At 35.8% G+C, this 24,934-nt stretch overlaps 1 protein-coding gene across 5 annotated transcripts in view; it reads left to right on the forward strand.

Moving 5' to 3' along the window:
- Erc1 (ELKS/RAB6-interacting/CAST family member 1) overlaps positions 1 to 24,934 on the forward strand; it is a 546,275-nt gene that overhangs the window by 128,736 nt on the left and 392,605 nt on the right. For 4 of the 5 annotated variants that reach the window (XM_071610305.1, XM_027951274.3, XM_071610306.1 and 1 more), the window contains exons 5-7: positions 3,181 to 3,336; positions 4,845 to 4,928; positions 8,162 to 8,329. In XM_071610305.1, the coding sequence (XP_071466406.1) occupies positions 3,181 to 3,336; positions 4,845 to 4,928; positions 8,162 to 8,329 (408 nt within the window). The remainder of the gene's footprint in view (positions 1 to 3,180; positions 3,337 to 4,844; positions 4,929 to 8,161; positions 8,330 to 24,934) is intronic. The other variant, XM_027951275.3, reaches the window with a different exon arrangement.

Below are 24,934 nucleotides of genomic sequence, written 5' to 3' on the forward strand. Positions count from 1 at the left end.
GGATGCTTTATTAAGGCTGGGAGGGCATCCGGGAAGGTGAGAAGAAGAAAGAATAAGAAATATCAAGGGACCTGAATAAACTGCTGAGAGAAGATTCCTGAGTGTTGCGTCTTCCTTGCGGGCAAGGGGTCGCGACATCTGAGTTTCACTGGGTAGATAGAGCAGAATTATTGGGATGCAAATGAATTGAGGGTGATAAGAAGTCCTGGACTATACCCTATATATGGAAGAAAGAAGATTCACATGAACTCACAGTTTGGAGAAAATGTGAATGTTAGGGAAGTGAGGTTGAAGAACATAAATAACCAGGGCAAGGGTGTGTCAGGCCTGGGAAGAGAGGGCTGGGTGATGATGGGATCGGATCCAGTGTATGGTCCTGTAAACTAATAACTAAAATGGACTTGAAGGTGAGGTTATTGGAGTTGTGGCTCTCAAGGATTTCTGACATTGAAATCCTAGGGTGATGACTGACAACAGTGGCAATTAAAGAAAAGGCTGTGAACTTGTGCCAAAGACTTCATAAATCTGCGGGAGTGTTTGAGAAGTCCCTAGATGGCAGGGTGAGGAGGATGGAGTGAAAAGGGACCTGCATATGAAGGAAACAGCATGACGGAACCAAGAGAATGCTAACCCTTTACCCAGGCCCTTTGTGGAGCAGAGAGATTATTGGAGAGAGTTTAGGGAAATTATATCCTTTGGGAAAGCCAGATTTTACTTGGAACAGGGAGACAATCTTTGAAAATTGAGGTCCTGGGGAATTTTGCAAGAAGTAGAGTATTTCATCAGGCCCAGTAGTGTTGCTTGATCAATGATGGGGGAGCCAGGGCCAGGGAAATAGAGCATGAGAAGGCAAAAATATTTATTTAGTTATTACACATTCTAGGAGTGAGAAATCTGTTTGGAGTAACTACCCTCAAATAAATCCAGACTTGGTACCATTTGCATATTAGGCATTACTTTTCTCATCTGATTTCAGACAACAGCTTGGCAGATTCTTTTTATGGATAGCCAGTGTCTGCCTCATGGTTTTCAGAGCTGCAGTTTCTTTCTGGGAAGTAGCTTTTATGATGCATGCTGATTTGGTCAAGAGCTGCCTTTCTGTCATTGTTTTGGGAGGATGGGGGAGAGGATGGATAAGGTGTTTTGGCCAGGGCCATGTAGAGGCTTTGTACAGGTAGGATCTGCCATGTGATGTGCAAAGCTGGATTTCTTACCTAGGGCTCTGTTGTCTTTTGTGGAGCCCTAGTTTTGCTAGAAAAGTGCCTGCCTGCCCCCCCTCCCTCCCTCTCCCCCTCCCTCCCTCCCTCTCCCCCCCTCCCCCCACCCCTCTTTAAAGTTGGTTCTCTTTTTTAACCCCCAGTGGAAACCTACATTTCACTTTCTTTTAGTCACATGCACATGGATAGTATTTTAGTCATTTTTAGGGAATTGTATCCTGATACTTACAGAAAAATTTATAGTAAGCTTCCAAAAGGAAATTTCAGATAGTGCAATTAAAGTAGTACTCTTATGGCTTGGGAGATGGCATTAGGCTGACTGTTTTTAAATGAATAAACCATAATCCTGTTTGAAGTTGAATTGTTGTTTAAGTGTATTGTTTTCAATACATTTAATTTTGAACAAAATACAAATTTTGACTAGATTATTTTTTTCGGATATATATTTTTAAAGGTATTACAATAAGTGATACAAGGGCACTTTCCCCTTCCTCTTGTCCTTAAACCTGAAAATAACTAGCTGTAGTTGTCTCATGACAGATCCTTAAACTATTTGATCTTCATGCTCTAGGAATTAAGATGGCAAGGAAAGCCAACTAAGAAATCCTTGAGGTAAATGGGAAAGGAAATTAATTTCGAAGTTTTTTTTTTTCTAAAGCCTTAAGTAAAATAAACTGTGCTTAATTTAGACTCTTTATGGTCTCTATTTCTTAGGCAAATAAGTGTGTGCAACAACAAATGTGAACTATTCATTCCATGTAGGAATTTTCATGTAATGGATGCATCAGTAATCTGGAGATAAATTAGATACTGTGAAAAACAAAATCAAGAAATTGAATATAGAGGGATCTAATACTAGAAGGTGATATTTGTGGTAAGGATGATTATTTACAAGAACAGGGATTTTTATTTACTTATTTTTTTTTCATAGAAATAATTTTATTTATTTTATTTTTTAATTTGTTTTAATTAGTTACACATGACAGTACAATGACCTTGACATATCATACATTTGAATCAGATGGGATATAATATCTCATTTTTCTGAGTATACAGGTTGCAGAATCACATTGGTCATGCATTCACATATATACACATAGTAATAATAATGTCTGTTTCATTCTACTATCCTTCCTGTGTCCCCAACCCCTCCCCTCCCCTCCCATCACTTCTCTCTCCCTAATCTAGGATAACACTATTTTTTTTGTTTTCCTTCTCTCATCTTCATACATGTATTTTGTATTATTTATTTTTGAGACAAGATTCTTGCTATGTGGCCCAGCTGGCCCTGAACTCTAAGGCTGAAGTGATCCTTTTGCCTCAGCCTTCTTGAGTAACTGGCATTATAGAGATATGCTAATGTTCCCAGTTTTTAAAAAATTATTAAGTATTTCAAATGTATGGAGTAGAGAAAGATTGCTAATATTATAAAAAGCACCTGTTAATATAATCATACCTTTATTTTTCTGAAACAGAATGTTATAAAATTTTTATTACACATATACAGTTACATGCATTAATATAAATCTTTGAAACCTTCTTACTCCTTCTCCCTCTTTGGGGGGAACTATGCCTTTATAGGGGTCACTAAGTAAAATGATAAACTACTGGAACTAGAAAAGCCTTTACTGCCCCCCCCACCAGAAATTTGTCAACTCATAAAATGCAAAGAAACTTTAACCATTTCTCCATTGCTTCTACTTCTTTAGTGATCTCAATTTTGATCAAAAGGGTCTAGAACTAGAGGAAGAGGTACAGAAAATCATATTGTGGATATGAAAGTCCTCCTCCCCTCACCCAGATGACTATAAAGGAGGTCTTTTAGAAGCAAGTCACCAAATCCGGCAGCATTTTTTGTATATCTGTTTATCTTTATTAATTTTAACATTTAAAAAGACCTGTTTATTTAGTTTCTCTGAGTTTTTGTGAATACTCTAATGTTTGACTCTTCTGTTGTCCTCAGGATTCAAAAATTTCCTCTATGGAGCGTGGGCTCCGGGACCTGGAAGAGGAAATTCAGATGCTGAAATCAAATGGGGCTTTGAGTACTGAAGAACGGGAGGAAGAAATGAAGCAAATGGAGGTGTATCGCAGCCATTCTAAATTTATGAAAAACAAGGTAATGGTGTATAATACTACTATAGTTCATAGGAGTGATGTGAAAGATTGATGCATATTTTTACCTCTTTAGTAATGATAAAGATCTACTTTATTGTTTTATCAGACATTGGGGAAGCATTCTTTTAAATGGAATTTTCCCAGAATTTAGGTCAAAATTACTGATATCATACAGTTATTATAAGCTTTTATTTAAAATAAAAGTACTTGTATGAGACAAAGTATATATTTTTATAATTTAACTTATCCTATCTATAAGTACTTTTGAGGTGATTTAGTAGTATTATATCCAGATGTGTTTTTCTTCATTATATGAGACATCCAGTTCTCTACCTCTTGTGAAATATTTTAAGTCAAAATCCCAAGAGGCTGAATCCAGCTTTTTTTTTTTCCTCCTTCCTGAAATGGGTTAAATGAAACTGTGTTTCCCCTTTAAATACAGGAAAGCTCTGTGCTGTATCCCTTGGAGAAGGTCCATTTGCCCCCAGGTTTTTTGCTTCCCATGTCCATTTCAGGTATAGTGTAATAAGATAGATACCATGGAGACTTACTTGACACCATGTGTTTTAAAATCAGTCACATTATTTCTTCCTTATATCCAAAGTCATTTAGTTTGAGTTGATAAACTGTTTAGACAAATTGAAGGATTTAGTTTATTATAGGTATCAGTTTTGTTGTGGTTTAATTAAAAATCACAATTGTAATGGTAGTAAAATTTTAATTTGACAGTATTTCTCGACTGTATTACCCAAATGGATACCCAAGAACTGAAAACTGAAACATTCACAGTAGTGTAAGAGATAACACCATGGTAACTCCCTCCCGCATTTCTGGTTTCTTGTTGTAGTACCCACACCTGCCTTATATGTCTGTAAAATATTTCCTTACTATTAAGAATCAATTATCAGCTGGACATGATGGCACATGCCTGTAATCCCAGTGGCTTGGGAGGCTGAGGCAGGAAGGATCACAAGTTCAAAGCCAGCCTTAGCAATGGTGAGGCATTAAGCAGCTGAGTGAGACCTTGTCTCTAAATAAGATACAAAATGGGCTGGGGATGTGGCTCAGTAGTTGAGTGTCACTGAGTTCAATCCTTGGTACTCCCCCCCCCACCCCTGGCCAAAAAAAAAAGAATCTATTATCAATGACATCTGGCAATTTCATGTTAATTTTAGAACTTAAAAATTCACATATCCGTCCTTCTATTAGTTTGGGTTTTTCACCCCTTGACAACAAAATACACTGCAATAAAGTCTGTATGTTTATGTTTTCCATTTGTTGACAGCACATGACAGTTTATTAAAAAATCAAAACAAAACTGAAAAAACCACACACAATGCTGTGAAAACTGAGAAACCTTCTATGTCCCTTTGAAAAGGGAATTAGGGGAACAGATTTAATTGTGTAAATGAGTCATTGTTATTTCCAGTGGCGGTTCTGGCTCAAAAGTAGTTAATAAGATGACCTAACTTGACACATGAGTGAAAAAGAATAACAATGTCGTGACAGGTAGAGCAACTGAAGGAGGAACTAAGTTCGAAAGAGGCTCAAGGGGAGGAGCTGAAAAAGAGAGCAGCTGGTCTTCAGGCTGAGGTCTTTGCCGTAAGATTTACCTCTTTGTGTGCAGTGATCCCACAGTGGGACCCTGCCAGGTCTGGCTTGTGGGTGGCTTACACTTTCATTCTCTGTGGTTGGCAACTTCGCCCACCACTAGCACTAACCAGCCTGCTTTGTTCTTTAACTGACTTCTGTTCACTAGTTTGACCCAGATGCCACTTTATATGCACTGAGCCCTGTGTTTTCTGGAAGCCCTATAACATGGTTCTTTATTGTTGCTTTTATTCTTCTATGGAAGGTATTTCAAAGCTTGTTTTTCCCCCTCAAGCCATTATTACTAGATACTTGTTGATTTATATAAATAGTGGTCTTTTTTCTTCTTACATGCAGGAATTACAGATGTTTTAGGCCCATCACCTAGAGTTCATTTGAATTTGAAATTCTCACGTAGAATACCTCTTATGTAGACATTGCCTTTAAATTCTCATTAAGTGATTCTGCAGCAAATGTTATTTTCTTTAGGGCAGATGGATAGAAAATAATTAGCTTATTTAGAGTTATCAGTAAATTTGAATTAGTGTGTGACATATCAAGTATCTAAATCTAGTTCAACCTTCTGTTTAATGAACTTAATATTTCATTTCAAAACATAATAATAAATAATAATAAAATAGCTAATACTAATTTATTGTATGCTCTTTATAACCTTCTGAATTTATCAACCCCAATTTATAGATGAGGAAACCAAGAAAACAGAATGATGCCTAGGAAAAGACAGTTTTTAAGAGTCAGGGTTTGGTTTTATACAAGCATTCTGTTTTCAGAAACTATGCTTGTGAGTTCTTCACTGTCTGCCCTGTATTCAGCTTTGTACATACTTGTCAATATGTCAGGAAAACTGCTTATTGAAATAATTGTTGGCTAAGACTGTAATGCAGAATAGAAAAAATCTTGTGCTGATTTGGTATGTTTGCTGTTTATGAACCACTTTATAGTATTGATAAAAAGCAAACTGTTTTGTTTGAAAGAGTCTAATTTGGCTAATGGCTTGACCATGTCTAGAGGAGAAGATAATGTATTATTTCCTTTATTTTTTTAGCTACTATTATTCATTTCTGTGTAATGTTAGGCAAAATGGATTTCATACATTATTTTATTGAATCCCTAAACAAGAAAGTGACATTGGTATAATTTCTTCCTGTTACAAGTTAGGAAACCAAAATTTAAAGAGGCAGAGTAATTGCTCAAAGACATAGCTCTCTCAGCCTAACATGTGGCTGACTGCAAAGTCTTGTGCTTGTGACTTTTTATTATTTGCTTTTTGTTTATAATATTCTCTCCTCTTCTGAGTCTTTAAGGAAAATTTGTGCTTCTAAATTTCGTTTAAAATATTTTCTTTCCTTTTTCAGTCTTTCCTGCCAGTATAACAGTATGTGAAGCTTATTCAATAATGCAGATGATGAGGAAACTGAGATTTTATATTTATTTTTGATCCTATGATTGGAAGTAGCTGGAAATTTGAATAACCTTTAGGCCATAGTTCTTTACTAAGGAAGTGGTAACACTTTAAACATTTCTTCTCAATATTCATTTATAAAACAGATGCATTTTTAGTGCAATCTATGTGTTAGGGATGGGATAATAGTAATGTGAATTATTTGTTGATAAAGTGATAGATATATCATCAGTATGTACAAGTACTTGGCCTATAATAAGCATACAGAAATATTGTATGAATGCATAACTTTATTAGTAAACAGATTTCATATGAGAAAAATGCTTATTTTTTTTGTTAAAATTGAAGTCTAAATTAGAAATTTATTTGTAGTGTTTCTTAAAATTTTCTGGTAAAATTTATTTCCTTTTGGGAAATTGTTTTTAAAAGCTTTACCCCTTTTACCTGAGATTATTAAAAATACTCTAGTATTTAGTTTTTTTTTTAAATAAAGGACTTGTGGGATGCAATGGCTCATGCCTGTAATACCTGCTACTTGGGAGGCTGAGGCAGGAGGATCATAAGTTTGAGGCCAACTGTAACAACTTAATGAGACCCCATCTCAAAATAAAAAGGGCCTGGGAATGTAGTTAAGTGGTAGTGCACCCTTGATTTCAGTCCCCCGTACTACCAGAAAGAAAAAAGAAAGAAAAAGAAAAGGACTTTTCATTTAATCAGTGATAATGAAATTACTGACTTTTTGTTTAATTTATACTTTCAACAATGTCTTTTAGTACCTTGTTGGGTGGTAGACTTAATATAAAAGCAGATCTAATTTATGTTTATTTGGTTTACATTTAGAATAAAAGACTTCAAAAAATTCTTAGAAACAATAGGGATATAGAGGAAATGTTTGAAAGAAAGTATTTTCTAGTTAAGAGAGATTTTTATGAGGTAATGAATGGCATCAGTTGATTTATGGATTACCCTTTCAGAGTAACAAACTTTAAATTACACATGTAGGTTTTTACAGAGATTTAATGCATTAACTTTTATCCATTTTGATGGTATGACATATTGTAGGTGATAGAACTTTATAGATAGAATCTTTTTTGTCAAGTTTTATACACATAACAAAAATTATACAATTTTACAAAACACATGTCTGTAATAACTTGTAGCACTGAAAGAAACAACTTTTAAGATAAGGCTTTTGTGAAACTTGTTTGAGAATGAGAATAAAACTTAACAAAAAAATAGAGATGCAGCACTACCTTTTGAATTTAAATAGTAGTATCAGGAGGTTTCTATTTTCCTTCTGTTATATATGTACATTAATCTAACGTTTGATCCATTACATTCTAGAGAGATCTGATTTAATAAAATGGAAACTGCTTTTTTAGAACAGTGGAGTTTAGGTGCATACTGCTATCTTATAGTTATCTAATTGAGTTGGAAATTTTTTTCCATTTCTTTTCTAAAGGGTTTCAAAGAATATTTAGAAGACAACAAATGAAAAGTGGAAATTTCCCTCTTTGTTGAATAAGCTTCATTTTTAGGGGATGTGGAGGTGGTGGTGGGATCCAACATAAGATGATGGAAAGGAGATGAATATGTTGTATCTTATTTATTTATTTATTTACCTTACCTACCTACCTACTGTGCTGAGAAATGAATCAGGGCTTTGTGCCTGCTAAGGAGGTGCTCTACCATTGAGCTACACCCCAGGCTTCTGTCTTAGTTTTATATCTTGTGATTTAGATTTGTCAGAGGTCAAGATGAGAGGTCTTTTTTTTTTTTTTTTTTCTTAGAGTGTTTTTTTTTTTTTTTCCAGATTGGCCAGGTGAAACAGGAGCTGTCCAGAAAAGACACAGAACTACTCGCCCTGCAGACAAAACTAGAAACGCTCACAAACCAGTTCTCCGACAGTAAACAACACATTGAGGTGCTGAAGGAGTCCTTGACTGCTAAGGAACAAAGAGCTGCCATTCTGCAGACCGAGGTAAAGGGATTCTGGGATGCATGTGGAATTGATACCTTGACATATTTTCAAAAGTGCTATTTTTTAATGTTTAGATTTGGAAAATATGAATAATGTTATAATTTATTCTTCAGCAGTGTGATCATTTATTGTACTAAAATCTAATCACCTTGTTCCACTTGTTCTTAGCTCTAACAAATTAAAACTGTGCTATTTATTTACAATTTTAATATTTTAGACTTTTAACAAGTTTGTACTTTAGAGTATATTCTAAATATTCAAATGAAAGGATACTTATAAGAAAGAAATAATTGCGTTAGAAGCCTTAATTCTCATCCATTGTAAATTGTCATGAGTGTCAATGAGGTTAATTATCCTGTGTTTGGGTTATATGCAAAACATCCTTAATTTTTAATATTATGAATAGTTTTATGTAGGCACGTTGTAGAATCTGTAAATGTTCTAAATAGGTGTAGTTTTGAACTATAGATCATTAGACAGTGTCTTTTCATGTATATCCTGCTTGAAAATAAAGTTAGTGTTTTCAGAAATCTTAGATTATCTCATCTATTGGCCCTCACTTCAGGGAGGAGTAAGTAATCCCAGGGAAATTCTCATCTGTTGACTTTTCAAGGATCAAAGACAAGGAATTGGTGTTCTTATTTGGATACTGTCTTAATAAAAATATTTTAAAAAGATCTCAGTGAAATAGATATAATTTAGGTAGGAATAGGGAGTAGTTCTGTATAAAAGAAAGATAAAGCATATAATGTAGATTAATTTTTTTAAAAAACAACCAGACAATAGATAAATAAGGGCATAGTTTGATCGACAAAGGAATGTGGAGGAAAAAGAATAAAAGCATCATAGTTTTGGACAAACAGAATCTTGAAGTATGGGAGGAATGGAAAAAGACTTGGGGAAGGGACTGAAACTATTTCATGTTGTTTTTTTTTTTTTTTTTTTTTTTTTGTCTGTATAGTTTCATGCTTTGTGGAAAATGAGAGATTTGTTGATGTAGTTGACATTTTCTTATAATTCACATTTTTTTCTTTTAAAATCATATTTCATTTTATCATATCAATTCCATTCTACCTCAGAGAGAGATTTGCGTATAAAATCACAAGGTGCAATAAAGGTTAAGGCTCTAGAGTCATCTTTTTTGAGTTTGGACTTTTATCTTTACCACTTGCTTACTAGGTGCATGACCTTGGGTGTGTACTTAACTTCATGATGCCTCTCTTGCCACATTTATAACATGAACTGAGTAGTAGTATCAGCTCCTAAATTTGCTCTTAAAATTAAGCTAGTTATTCATGTCTAGTACCAGGAACATCGTATGGTGTTTATATATAGTTATTGTCATCATCATTATAATTCTTGTAATAAAATCAGCTCATATATATAAACTGTTAGGATTGTTAGGAGAACATAGTTGGTTTTCTTTTATTGGCATAAATTTGTTTTGAAGATGCTTTTCATGTATTTATTGGGCTAAATTTAGCTTTATTCACAGAATTAGAAATTTAAAATCATCTGGAAAGTATTACCCACAAAGTTATTAGTTTATAGTTTTATTAAGAAAAAAAAAACTTCAGAAACTTGTACATGCAGTACTACAAAAGACTCAGAAGAGGGTGCCAGTATCTTAGAGGTGGTCCCTGCTTTTAGGTTTGCTACTTCGATAGCTTTGGCTGGAGGCAGCAGGTGTGCAAACTAGAGAACGAAGCAGTTGGCTAATGATAATGCAAACATTTAAAAGCTTGTCACAGCCTAATAAATAACTTTTCCCCCTTGGCAATCCATCCTTCTCTTTCTACCCAACTCAAATAATGTTCTTGTTAGCTAGGTCTCACAAAGATGGGCTTGTGATTGGTTTCTTGTACCACAGAGAATAAAGACTGTATTTGTTGTCATTCTCGAATGGTTTTTTATTTGTTTTTAGCTATTGTGGGAGAAACTGAGCCTCAGTGGATTCCCCCAGTTAAGTTATTAGGACAACTGCTCAAATATAACCATTTCATCCCTATTTAAGAGTATGAAAGCTAACTTCTCTTTGATTTTGGGTTGATTTTAAGATTGTATTATGATTATTTATTAGCATTTACATAAAAGTGACATTTGACAAGAGTCACTTTTCCCAATGCAATTTCCTGGGTTAGAGCCCAATAAAAGGCAGTTCATCCCAGTATTTTGAAAGTTACTTTGTATTTCTAAATATTTAAAAAATTTTTTTGTAGTTGTAGATGGACAGAATGCCTTTATTTTATTTGTTTATTTTTATGTGGTGCTAAAGATCGAACCCAGTGCCTCACACAGTGGCAGGTAAGCACTCTGCCACTGAGATACAGCCCCAGCCCTCTGTATTTTGCTCTTAGTTGATTTTTGTCCTCTTCTCGGTAGCTATCCTAGGTTCAGTCTAAATCACTTAAAAAATACATATATATTTTATATATGAAAAAACATGAGTCATAGGACTTTTTTTAAATTAAAAAAAAATTTTTGAGGAAAAAAGTGGTATGGGAAAGGACCTGTTTGGCCCATTCTCTTCCCTACTGTGGGCAGTTGGGTTGAGGCCTTTAGGTGTATAATGAATGCAAATTTGCTCCTATTTTATAAACATCTCTTTTAATCTGTTAACCTTCACAGAAATACTCTGGATTTAGTAAAATAGAGGTTAAAAGCATGGACTTTGGAATCAGACCTGGGCTTAAAGCCCATCCTCCCTCTGTGTTCATTCCTCTGTGACCATAGATGAGTTTCTTCACCTCTTTAGGACTGTGTATCCTCAGCTGTAAAAATAAGTATAATGACATTACCAACTTGCTAAGGTGTTGAATTATGTAGCTGTTTTCTGAATATGGAAGGAAGCTTAAATTCAGTGGGTTAAAAATATTTTAAAACACTTTATAGCAGTTCGATTTTATCTCTATTTTATTTGCTCCTCATAGTAATGGTGTGGGTTAGACAGGGAAAGTATTATTTTGCTTTTATAATTGAGGATTAGATGAACTAGTTGTTAGTTCACTGTATTTAATACTACTGTTGGGGCTACTCTTACTAATAATCCTGGGACTTTTAATACTGATAATAATATTCTCAGTAACTTTCCAATTTATGCCCACTTTTTATTCCTAAATCTTAATGCCATACTATAAGCCTCTCACTAAATTCAATATGCAAAGCTAATTTTATCAATAAACTAAAATAATATTGACCTTGCTGTCTCAGCATGATAGCATTTTTTCTTCTCCAGAAAATTGTGTTTTGAAATTTTGTTTATTCAAGATGAACATTATTATTAGAGACAGTAGGAGGAAGTCATATTTTTTTCTTCGGTGGGACACAGGATCACCATCCAGCACAAAGTAAATAATTGCTCTAGACAATACTGCTAACTGAGACCCAACATGGCGGCCGGCGAGGAAACAGCACTTTCAATACCTCCACAGTAACGGGATCAGAGAGATCCATTAATACACCTACATGCTACCTGCTGAGAAACTTCTAGCAAAATTCCGCTGAAAGGAGACCTGCCGGGAATTAGTAAGTCTATTGGAAGTATCAGTTTGTCTCGGCCACGAGGTGCAGGGGCCCAGTCCTGCCAGCCACCGCTGAAAGGCCGCTGCTAGCCCGGCGGCGAACGTTCAAACAGCCGCTGCCTGCCCAGGCCCCTGCCGGCCCGGCTCTGTAAACCGCCTCCGGCGGTTTGGTGCTGCAAACGACCCCCCCTCCCCCCCCTCGGGTGAACAGCTCCCGACCCCCGGCTCTGCGAACAGCCCCATCCGCCCCGCACTGCGAACAGCCCCGCCCGCACAGCGAACAGGCCCCCGCCCGCCCGGCACTGAGAACACCCCCGCGAACACCACAGCGAACGGGATACCACCTTGGCAGAGAGCTGACTTCACGGGCGGAGGAGATAACTTCATTGAAACCAGCGCGACAGGTGTGTAATCCCCTAGCCATCTCTCTCCACACAGTGGGGAAACCTTAAGAGCCCCTCCCAGCTCTCCTGTGAGCTCCATAGCCAGACCGAGGGAATAAGGAGTGGCACGGGACTCGCGGCGCGGAACTCCCGGCTACCGCTCCCACCAGTGCTGACAACTGAGGTCTCTTGCACCAGCTACTGGGGGCGTGGCTACTGGAGGGCAAGCAAATTCGCTGGGGGTTCTCACCCCCAAGCTCTATAAACTTAGGGTCTGAGGGAGGCAAACAGAGAGAGTGTGCCCAGGCGTTCATGAAAACAGGGCTCCCAGGAGCAGCAGACCTGGCGTGTAACCAGTATTGTGGTAAGCGTCACAGGTGAGCGGGGCCTGGCTTGAGGAAACACAAGAGAAGGCCCTAGGCACTTAGGATTGGAGACCCGCCCAGTCTGGGAGGAAGAACTGCTGCACAGTGAATGGTTCCCACCTATTGAGAGGAGAAACTTGGCCCAGTGGGCACAGCTCCATCTACTGGAAGAGAAGTTAATCGAACTCTATGACTGCATTTATTATTATTTTTTTTCTTTTTCTTTCATTTTCATTTTTTTGTTGGTGGTGTTGTTCTTTAACTTTTTTTTAATATTTTTAATTTTTTTAAAAATTTTTCTATTTTATTATTATTAGTATTATTTCTTTAAATTTTAATTTTCATTTTTTTATTATGTTTATTATTTTTAAAAAAAAATTTTTTTTTTCTTTATATTCTATTTTTTTTCTTTTGTCTTTTCATTTCTTTTCAATTTTCTTATTCCCCCTTCCTTGAATTCTACCTGCCTACTCTCATTCTCTTTAGTGACTTCTTCCCTTTCCTTCTATTATACTTCCTCCCAAGCATCAAATAAATTTATAAGAATAAAGAGTAACTCAGCAGTCAAATAGAACAAGAAGTAACATGAGCAGCATAAAAAAGCAAGGAAGAAAAGGAGTACAAACAATGAAGGACAGCCTAAATATTCAGGAGGATCTAGAGTCATTAGAAAAATGGTCATATAAAGATCCCAAGGAATACCTTAGACAGATGGAATGGAACCTTAAAGAGGATACGAGACAGCAAATCCAAACAGTGAAAGAACACATTGAAAGTGAATTACATAAACAGATAAAAGAAGAAGGTAAGCATCTTTATCAAGAGATAGATATTATAAAAAAAATCAAACAATAATTCTAGAAATGAAGGAAACGATAAACCAAATTAAAAACTCAATTGAAAGTATCACTACCAGAATGGAGCAAGTAGAAGCCAGAACGTCAGATAATGAAGACAAAATATATCATCTTGAAAAGAGTCTAGCCAACTCAGAAAGGCTGGTAAAAAATCACGAGAAAAACATCCAAGAGATATGGGATAATATAAAAAAACCAAACTTACGAGTCATCGGGATAGAGGAAGGTACAGAGATTCAAACCAAGGGAATGAGTAACCTGCTGAATGAAATAATTACAGAAAACTTTCCAGAAATAAAAAAGGAAACGGATATACAAATTTTAGATGCATACAGGACACCGAGCACACAAAATCACAGTAGACCAACGCCAAGACACATTGTTATGAAGGTATCCAATATACAGAACAAAGAGAAAATATTAAAAGCTACAAGAGAAAGGAGGCAGATTACATTCAGGGGTAAACCAATAAGGTTAACAACGGATTTTTCATCACAGACGCTGAAAGCGAGAAGATCCTGGAACAACGTATTTCAAACACTGAAAGACAATGGATGCCAACCAAGAATTCTGTATCCAGCAAAATTAAGCTTCAGGTACGACAACGAAATAAAAATCTTTCATGATAAAAAAGTTAAAAGAATTTGCAGCCAGAAAACCAGCATTGCAAAGCATCTTGAGCAAAACACTACACGAGGAAGAAATGAAAAACAATAACCAAAACCATCAGTGGGAAGTGCCTCTGTAAAGACAGAGGGTGGGGGGGAAAGCTAATCATGGAGAAACAAACTAATTAAAAAAAAAAAAAGAAGATAAATTTATCAAACATGGCTGGAAGTACAAACCATATATCAATAGTAACTCTAAACGTTAATGGCTTAAACTCTCCAATAAAGCGACATAGGCTGGTAACATGGATTAAAAAAAGAAATCCAGGAGACACATCTGATTGGAAAAGACATACACAGGCTGAAGGTGAAAGGTTGGGAAAAAATATACAACGCACACGGTCCTCGTAAGCAAGCAGGGGTGGCCATCCTCATATCGAATAAAATCGACTTCAAGACTAAGTTAATCAAAAGGGATAAGGAAGGACATTATATATTGTTAAAAGGAACCATTCACCAGCAAGACATAACAATTATCAATATTTATGCACCAAATAATGGTGCTGCGACGTTCATAAAACAAATTCTCCTCAAGTTCAAGAATCAAATAGACCACAACACAATAATTATGGGTGACTTCAACACAGCACTCCCTCCATTGGACAGATCCTCCAGACAAAAGCTGAATAAAGAAACTATAGAACTCAATATCACAATCAATAACCTTGACTTAACTGACATATATAGAATATATCAACGATCATCAAGTGGATATACTTTTTTCTCAGCAGTACATGGATCCTTCTCAAAAATAGACCATATATTATGCCATAGGGCAACCATCAGTAAATATAAAGGGGTGGAGATAATACCATGCATTTTATCTGATCATAATGGAATGAAACTGGAAATCTATGATAAAAGAAGGAAGGAAAAATCCTACATCACATGGAAAATGAACAATATGTTACTGAGTGATCAATGGGTTACAGAAGACATAAAGGAGGAAATAAAAAAATTCTTAGAGATAAATGAAAATACAGACACAACATATCGGAATCTATGGGACACAATGAAAGCAGTTTTAAGAGGGAAATTCATCGCCTGGAGGTCATTCCTCAAAAAAAGGAAAAACCAACAAATAAATGAGCTGACACTTCATCTCAAAGCCCTAGAAAAGGAAGAGCAAAACAACAGCAAATGTAGCAGAAGGCAAGAAATGATTAAAATCCGAGCGGAAATGGACGAAATTGAAACAAAAGAAACTATTGAAAAAATTAACAAAACTAAAAGTTGGTTCTTCGAAAAAATAAATAAGATCGACAGACCCTTAGCCATGCTAACGAAGAGAAGAAGAGAGAGAAGAAGAGAGAGAACTCAAATTACTAACATACGGGATGAAAAAGGCAGTATCACAACAGATGCTACAGAAATACAGAAGACAATTAGAAATTATTTTGAAACCCTATATTCCAATAAAATAGAAGATAGTGAAGACATCGATAAATTTCTTAAGTCATATGATTTGCCCACACTGACTCAGGAGGACACTCACAACTTAAACAGACCTATAACAATGGATGAAATAGAAGAAGCAATCAAAAGACTACCAACCAAGAAAAGCCCAGGACCAGATGGGTATACAGCGGAGTTTTACAAAACCTTTAAAGAAGAATTATTATCAATACTTTTCAAGTTATTTCAGGAAATAGAAAAAGAGGGAGCTCTGCCAAATTCATTCTATGAGGCCAACATCACCCTGATTCCGAAACCAGACAAAGACACCTCAATGAAAGAAAACTACAGACCAATATCTCTGATGAACCTAGATGCAAAAATCCTCAATAAAATTCTGGCGAATCGGATACAAAGGCACATCAAAAAAATTGTGCACCATGATCAAGTAGGATTCATACCTGGGATGCAAGGATGGTTCAATATACGGAAATCAATAAATGTTATACACCACATCAATAGACTTAAAGATAAGAACCATATGATCATCTCGATAGACGCAGAAAAAGCATTCGACAAAGTACAGCATCCCTTTATGTTCAAAACATTAGAAAAACTAGGGATAACAGGAACTTACCTCGACATAGTAAAAGCTACATATGCTAAGCCTCAGGCTAGTATCATTCTGAATGGAGAAAAATTGAAGGCATTCCCTCTAAAATCTGGAACAAGACAGGGGTGCCCTCTATCACCACTTCTATTCAATATAGTTCTCGAAACACTGGCCAGAGCAATTAGACAGACGAAAGAAATTAAAGGCATAAAAATAGGAAAAGAAGAACTTAAATTATCACTATTTGCGGATGATATGATTCTATACCTAGAAGACCCAAAAGGGTCTACAAAGAAACTCCTAGAACTAATAAATGAATTCAGCAAAGTGGCAGGATATAAAATCAACACGCATAAATCAAAGGCATTTCTGTATATCAGCGACAAAACTTCTGAAACGGAAATGAGGAAAAACACTCCATTCACAATATCCTCAAAAAAAATAAAATACTTGGGAATCAACCTAACAAAAGAGGTGAAAGATCTATACAATGAAAACTACAGAACCCTAAAAAGAGAAGTAGAAGAAGATCTTAGAAGATGGAAAAATATACCCTGTTCATGGATAGGGAGAACTAACATCATCAAAATGGCGATATTACCAAAAGTTCTGTATAGGTTTAATGCAATGCCAATCAAAATCCCAATGGCATTTCTTGTAGAATAGATAAAGCAATCATGAAATTCATATGGAAAAATAAAAGACCCAGAATAGCAAAAGCAATTCTAAGCAGGAAGTGTGAATCAGGCGGTATAGCGATACTATATTACAAACTATATATTATATCAAACTATATTACAGAGCAATAGTAACAAAAACAGCATGGTACTGGTACCAAAACTGGCGGGTGGACCAATGGTACAGAATAGAGGACACAGAGACTAATCCACAAAGCTACAACTATCTTATATTTGATAAAGAAGCTAAAAGCATGCAATGGAGGAAGGATAGCATCTTCAACAAATGGTGCTGGGAAAACTGGAAATTCATATGCAACAAAATGAAACTGAATCCCCTCCTCTCGCCATGCACAAAAGTTAACTCAAAGTGGTTCAAGGAGCTAGATATCAAATCAGAGACTCTGCGTCTGATAGAAGAAAAAGTTGGCTCCGATCTACATATTGTGGGGTCGGGCTCCAAATTCCTTAATAGGACACCCCTAGCACAAGAGTTAACAACAAGAATCAACAAATGCGACTTACTTAAACTGAAAACGTTTTTTCTCAGCAAGAGAAACAATAAGAGAGGTAAATAGGGAGCCTACATCATGCGAACAAATTTTTACTCCTCACACTTCAGATAGAGCCCTAATATCCAGAGTATACAAAGAACTCAAAAAATTAAACAATAAGATAACAAATAACCCAGTCAACAAATGGGCCAAGGACCTGAACAGACACTTCTCAGAGGAGGACATACAATCAATCAACAAGTACATGAAAAAATGCTCACGATCTCTAGCAGTCAGAGAAATGCAAATCAAAACCACCCTAAGATACCATCTCACTCCAGTAAGATTGGCAGCCATTATGAAGTCAAACAACAACAAGTGCTGGCAAAGATGTGGCGAAAAGGGTACTTTTGTACATTGCTGGTGGGACTGCAAACTGGTGCAGCCAATTTGGAAAGCAGTATGGAGATTCCTGGGAAAGCTGGGAATGGAACCACCATTTGACCCAGCTATTGCCCTTCTCGGACTATTCCCTGAAGACCTTAAAAGAGCGTACTACAGGGATACTGCCACATCGATGTTCATAGCAGCACAATTCACAATTGCTAGACTGTGGAACCAACCCAGATGCCCTTCAATAGATGAATGGATAAAAAAAATGTGGCATTTATACACCATGGAGCATTACGCAGCACTAAAAAATGACAAAATGTGATTCTGCAATCTGTATATGGGGTAAAAATGGGAGCTCATAACCCACTTGAATCAAAGTGTGAAATATGATATATCAAGAACTATGTAATGTTTTGAACAGCCAACAATAAAAAATTAAAAAAAAAAAGACAAAATCATGGAATTTGCAGGGAAATGGATGGCACTAGAGCAGATTATGCTTAGTGAAGCTAGCCAATCCCTAAAAAACAAATACCAAATGTCTTCTTTGATATAATGAGAGCAACTAAGAACAGAGTAGGTGCCGCAGTCTGGCTGGGCACAAAATCACGAGCCACTCAAGCAGGAACAAACTTTATTTTTTGAAACTGCCGCCAATGTCCGGTACGCTCCCAGGAAGATTTTCGATCCCCCCACGCGGCCTCCTCCCGGAACCGCAGAGAGCGCTCCTCCCCCGGAACTCCCTCCTACTGTACTTCCCCAACCAATGGGAACTCTCCAGGAGTCCCGTAGCTGGCCTAGGTGAACAGCAGGAGTCCAATATCCATATGAATGCAAATCTTAACATAATCATATCATCCCAATGGCTAGCTGACGTCACCTTTCGACCAAAAATGCCATGCATCATATACTTGGCTCTTAGCAAGTAGGGAGGAAGAGCAGGAAGAAAAGATTAACATTAAACAGAGACATGAGGTGGGAGGCAAAGGGAGAGAAAAGGGAAATTGCATGGTAATGGAGGGAGACCCTCATTGTTATACAAAATTACATATAAGAGGTTGTGAGGGGAATGGGAAAATAAACAAGGAGAGAAATGAATTACAGTAGATGGGGTAGAGAGAGAAGATGGGAGGGGAGGGGAGGGGAGGGGGGGATAGTTGAGGATAGGAAACGTAGCAGAATACAACAGTTACTAATAGGGCATTATATAAAAATGTGGATGTGTAACCGATGTGATTCTGCAATCTGTCTTTGGGGTAAAATTGGGAGTTCATAACCAACTTGAATCTAATGCATGAAATATGATATGTGAAGAGCTTTGTAATGTTTTGAACATCCAATAAAAAAAATAATTGCTCTAGCTCTAGGATTTCCAGATACTAGCTAAGATGTTAGGATGCTGTTCTTTGACATATTCGGTTTGTTTGCAGCCCCAACCCAATACCACGGTATGCTGGCTCTTAAGATACAGTTCTGGCTTTCTTAGCACCAGAGGGTATTTTTGGAGGTCACTTAGTCTTTCCATAATTAAAAAGTATGTCTGATTATATGTAACATTGAGTGCTTTCCATAGTTAAAAACTATATTTGATTATTTGTAACATTGAGTGCTTTCTGTGTACCAGGTAGAGTGTGTATACTTTCATTTGTTTTTTTCAGTTAATCCTTAAGGTACTCTTCTAAAAAATAGAAGACTCTTCAAAGCAGCGGGAATATAGTGGTGAATAAAATAGACTGATGATTGTATCTGTATGAAACAGCTGCTTAGAATAAGAGAGAACTAGGTCCCATGACTAGAACAGAGTTTGGAATCTTTTTCAGATGACTATGTTTTGTCTCAGATGCCCTACTGTGAGAACTGCTGGTCTTGGATGAATTATGGGGTGAGGTTTGGAACAGGTCCTGTGGGGGTAACTTAGGCATGACATTAAGCCTGCTTGTGCAGGTAGACTGGTCAGCTTCTGAGTGTTCCTACTTCTCAGCATCCCTTATATATCTGAGGGTACAGCATATCTTTAGAAAAAAGAGCTTTATCTGAAGAGAAGTAAAGATTATTAGACTATAGGTTCCTTGATCTGGGAGGCTTACTTCCTATAACCACTCCAAATGATGAGTTGGCAATGCTCACAGTGGTAATGGGATAATATCTTGTTTGTGGGAAGAGGTACCTAATGTTAAACTTATGAAATTGACAAGAAAATGTAAGTGTAAAGCATGGCTCTTAATATACCAGAAGAATCTAAATGGAGCATATGAGTTTTAAATCAGCAGAATAAAACTCAGTTTTCTATTTGTAGAGAAAAGAATGTGGGATAGGGAGAAAGAATAATGATGGTGTGTAGACATTATGAAAAAAAGATGACTAAAATAAGTATGAATAATGGGAGAGGCAGTAAATTCAAATGAGTTATGCTTAGAGTAAAATATTAGTTGTCAATAAGAATTAAACAGATAAATTGAACAGGTAAACAGAAGCAGCAAAACTAAAAATATAAAGAAAGTATTTTTTTTTTCTTGTGGTTGCTGCTGGGAATCAAACCCATGGCTTTGCACATGCTAAATAAGTATGTGCTCTACCATGGAGTGAAATCCCCAGCCCAAGAAAAAAACTTAAAAAATAAAAAATTTTATATTGGGAAAATATGTTGCTACTAATCTGATTTACCTTAATAGTAATTATATTTTTAGGTAAGTAAGTTATAAGATATACAGAACAATGTTATATTAGAGGAATAATAGATAAAAATATAATGATTGGGAATATTTATGCATCTAACAACATTGTGTTTAAGTATATAAAGTAGCAATAAGGAGAAATAAATGAATCATTCTGTTGTTGCAGTTGGTCATTTGAACATGCTCCTTTCAGAATTTGGTCAAACAAAGAGAAGCAATAATTTAGAAAATTACAATAAACATTGATAAACTGAGACTGATAGGTATATATGTAAAATCTTGCATTAACAAATAGAGAATAAACAATATTTTTAAGAACTTATGGGATAGTCATAAAAATCAATGATGTACACAAAGGAGACTTCAAAATTCCCAACAATCAAAAGTCAAATAGACTATGTTCTCTTGTAATGCAGCAAAATGAGAAATCACTTATAAAGAATTGTAACACAAAACCCAGATAAGTTTGGAATCTGAAACATATTAGTGAAATGACTTGTGGGTTAAAAGAGAAATACATACATTTTAGAAATGATACTGAAAGAACTAAATATGAAAATCTATGGAATATAAAGTAAAAAAGCCTACAGGAATAGGTATTCATTTTTATATTCAAGGTGTTCTGAAAGGTAGTAAAAAGCAAGGAAGCCCAAGAATCTATAGTATAGAAGGAAAAATACATAAATTGAAAGATATATCATGTTAAAAGATATAGTATAATACTGCAAGTATATTAGTTCTCCCTAAGTGTGTGTGTGTGTGTGTATTTTGCAATTCCTATTAAAATATCAAGCAACACTGTAGAACAAAGTGGTAATGGCATAGGATAGGGCAGGTAGACTAGTGAAAGAAGAGATTGTGAAATCAGAAACATTTATATGGAGGGAATATTATTATCTAGTGTGAAGTAAGTGTTGAAAACCTGACATACCATATGAAGAATAAAGTAGGCCATCTACTTCATGCCAAAAAAACAGTAAATTCTACATTTATTAATGCCTCAATATGAAAGAGAAAATACTACAAAGCTAATAAGTGAAAATGTTAGATAGGTCTATCTTGGATAGGATATCTTAAATGATTCCCTCAAATTTAACAATTTTTGTTCAAGAAGGAACACCATTGGCAAAGTCCACAAATGGGTGGCTGATGGAGAGAAAAATTTTTAGTGCTTCCCAAGATAATAAGGAATAATAGGGAGGTGGAGAAGGAAATGTGTTCGAATAGGCAGTTAACAGAGAACAAAACCTAAGGGTTAACAAATATACCATGACATCTTCAATCTAATGAATAAACAAAAATGCAGATTTTAAAGACAATGAAATACTACATTCCATTCCTCATATTGATAAAAATTAGAAAATGAGATAACTTCCAGTGCTTGTGAGGATTTCAGGAAAGAAGAACATAAGTAGCATAGTTGGACTCAATAATCCTACTCCACAATAGTTTTTCTAGAGAAACTTTCCCACTGATGCATGATTGTAAGGATGTTCACTACAGCATGGTTTAGGGGATCAGGGAATTGAAAGCAGCCTAAGTGTTTATCACTAGGGCGTTAGATAAAAAATATAATAGATGTATAACATGGAATACTATGTAAAAATCAGAAAACAATGTCCCCAAAATGTATTTATTTGGACTGTTGATGATATTATTTATATATATATATCTTTATTTTACATTTATGTGGTGCTGAGGATCCAACCCAGTGCCTAATGCATGCTAGTCGAGCACTCTACCACTAAGCCATAACCCCAGCCCTTGATGATATTTTTTAAAAGTAAGAAACAGGATGAGGTATATAGCATTAATATAAATGAAAATGCACATATATAAAAATCACCTTGTAGCAGTGGTGCACACCTGTAATCCTAGTGGCTTGGGAGGCTGAGGCAGGAGAATTGCTAGTTCCAAGCCAGCCTCAACAATTTAGTGAGGCCCTAAGCAACTTAGTGAGACCCTATCTCTAAATAAAATACAAAATAGGGATGGGGATGTGGCTCAGTGGCTGAGCACCTCTGGGTTTAATCCCTGGCACCCCCTGTCCAAGAACACCTTGTGTATTTCCAAGATGCGTAATATAGAAGAACATTAAACACTCTAGAATAACTGCATATTGAAGGAGTAAGGGCATTGAACATAAAATGGAAATATAATAATAAAATTAGAGTAGAATTGCATGGCTCAGTGGTAACCTTTACATGAATTGAGGATAAGAGGAATTTAGTACTTTTTCTTCCTGGACTTCAGGGTAAAAAGATCTCTCTTCATGTATGTTTGAGTTTGAATTGCTCTTGAGGGATGTGCTTTGAACATGTTGCACACATATTCTCACAGGTAAAGCCCTTCTTAGAATCAATTTACAGCTCCAAATTACTTAATCACCTGTGGAGTGTAATCTACCCTGTCAGAGGTAAGAGCAGATAGAGTGATTAGACCCTTATGAACATTAGATAATAGAATGAGACTATAAAATAAATTATTACAATTAAAGGTTGACTAGTGAGTGTGGCAGCACTCTTCAGAAAGGATGATCACATATACCTTGTTGGGATGTTGTTTCAAGATCGTTGAGAGTAAAAGATGATGCAGTATAGCAAAGGAAGCTCTCACTGTTTCATATAGTGTCTTTAAATTTTGGCTTTGCATCTTATTTTCATTCAAAGTTTAGACATTTGATGTCCCAATTTTTTCTTCTGTAAAAATAATTATAGAGCTACTAATAGTTTTATGATGAGTTAATATATGAACATAGTGGTAATCAGAAAGTATTAAATTATCATGACATGAGGGAAGGATTTAAAACATGTTCAAAGAACAAAACACTATAAATAATATAAGCATATTTTGAAAGACCAAAACAGGATTTTAAATGTGAAATATGTTGTAACTAAAGTTGAAAACTTAGTGTAATAGTTTAGTATATTATAGATTAGAGAGTGCTGCAGGGAAGTTAGTGAATTGGAACTTAAAACTGGTGAGATATTATCTAGAGAACAATAGGGAAGGATAAAAAGGTAGACATTTAAAAAGAAAATTCCATGGGAATAAAGGCCATTTTATATCTATGGGAGTTTCAGAAGGAGAGAATAAAAGGCAATTTTAGTTTTCATTCTTTTTTTTTTGTGGGGGGGGTGATGCTAGGGAATTGAACCTGAGACTTTCAGGAGGCAACCTTAAAAGACAATTATAGGTAATTTTTCAATTTAGCTAAATGTGGTGGTATACACCGGTAATCCCAGCTACCTACTAGGGAGGCTAAGGCAGGAGAATGGCAGGTTGAGACCACCTTGGGCAACTTATTAGTATATATACACATATATATATATATACACACACACATACACACACATATAAATAAATAAAATGTGATATATATATATATATACACACACACACACATATATAGAAATAGAAAAAAAAATTAACTTAATACAGGAATGCTTTCTTCAATTTAGATAGGAACAAATTATGCCTGAGTAGGAAGCTATTTATGCCTACATGTATCATCATGAAACCCTGGATAAGCATTTCCTACAAAGGATTGACAGTTAGACAACATCAGATTGTTCATTAGCAATAATAGTTGTGAGAATACAGTAGAGTAGAATCTTCAAAGTTTAAAGAAAATCATTGGCAACTCAGAATTGTGGATCCAAATAGCTGTCATTCTTCAGTGAAAAGTAAAATAAAGACAATTTTCCAGACTAACAAACTGAGCAGTTTGGTACCTATGGATCCCTGTATGAGGAACTGCTGTACTGAAGGAAGAAGCAAGCTGGGTACGTTGGTGCATGTGTATAATCCCAGTTTGAGCCCAGCCTCAGCAACTTAGCGAGGGCCTAAGTAATTTAATGTGACCTGTCTAAAAATAAAAAAAAGGTGGGGGTTGCCCCTGAGCTCAATCCCCAGAACTGGAAAGAAGAAGAAAAAAACAAAAACAAACTGTTTCCAGAAGGAAAGAGTGAGATACAAGAAAGAATAATAGACAAAATAACATTAATTTAATAAGTAGAAAAAAATCAAATGTCACTCTAAATATTTGTACAGACATTACAGAGATAGTGCCATTAAGGCCAAAACCCCCAAATCAATTGAAGTGTATTCAAAAAAGATGATGAATTTCAGAGAAAGAGCATAAAAGGAAGAGCTTATCTATTGTGTCTGGTTGTTGGTAGATGATAGAACAGGCAAAATTTCATATCTAGATTGTTTCTAGCTACCCTGTCAAGAAGAAGGACTCGATAGAGTAGAATATAAATTTAGACAGGAGCAAAATGAAATGAAATGAAGCCCAACTGTGTGAAAAGAGAAACTGTAAGGAAGCATTAAAGAGATCTATTGCCTTGCTACTCAAAGTGCCCAGAGCTAAGAGCTTCTTGCAAGGCAGAATCTTGATCCTCACTTCAGATTTCCTGAATCAGACCCTTCATTTTAACAAGTTCCCCAATTTGAGAAATACTGTAAGATTGTCTTTTAGCTAGGACAGTTAAAATCCAGAGGCAAGTAAAATTAATGATCTGATATTGGTGATCATTGATGAATCACGAAGATGAGAGTG

Source organism: Marmota flaviventris, chromosome 3 (assembly GCF_047511675.1).
Source record: "Marmota flaviventris isolate mMarFla1 chromosome 3, mMarFla1.hap1, whole genome shotgun sequence".
In the NCBI taxonomy this organism is placed as follows: Eukaryota; Metazoa; Chordata; class Mammalia; order Rodentia; family Sciuridae; genus Marmota; species Marmota flaviventris.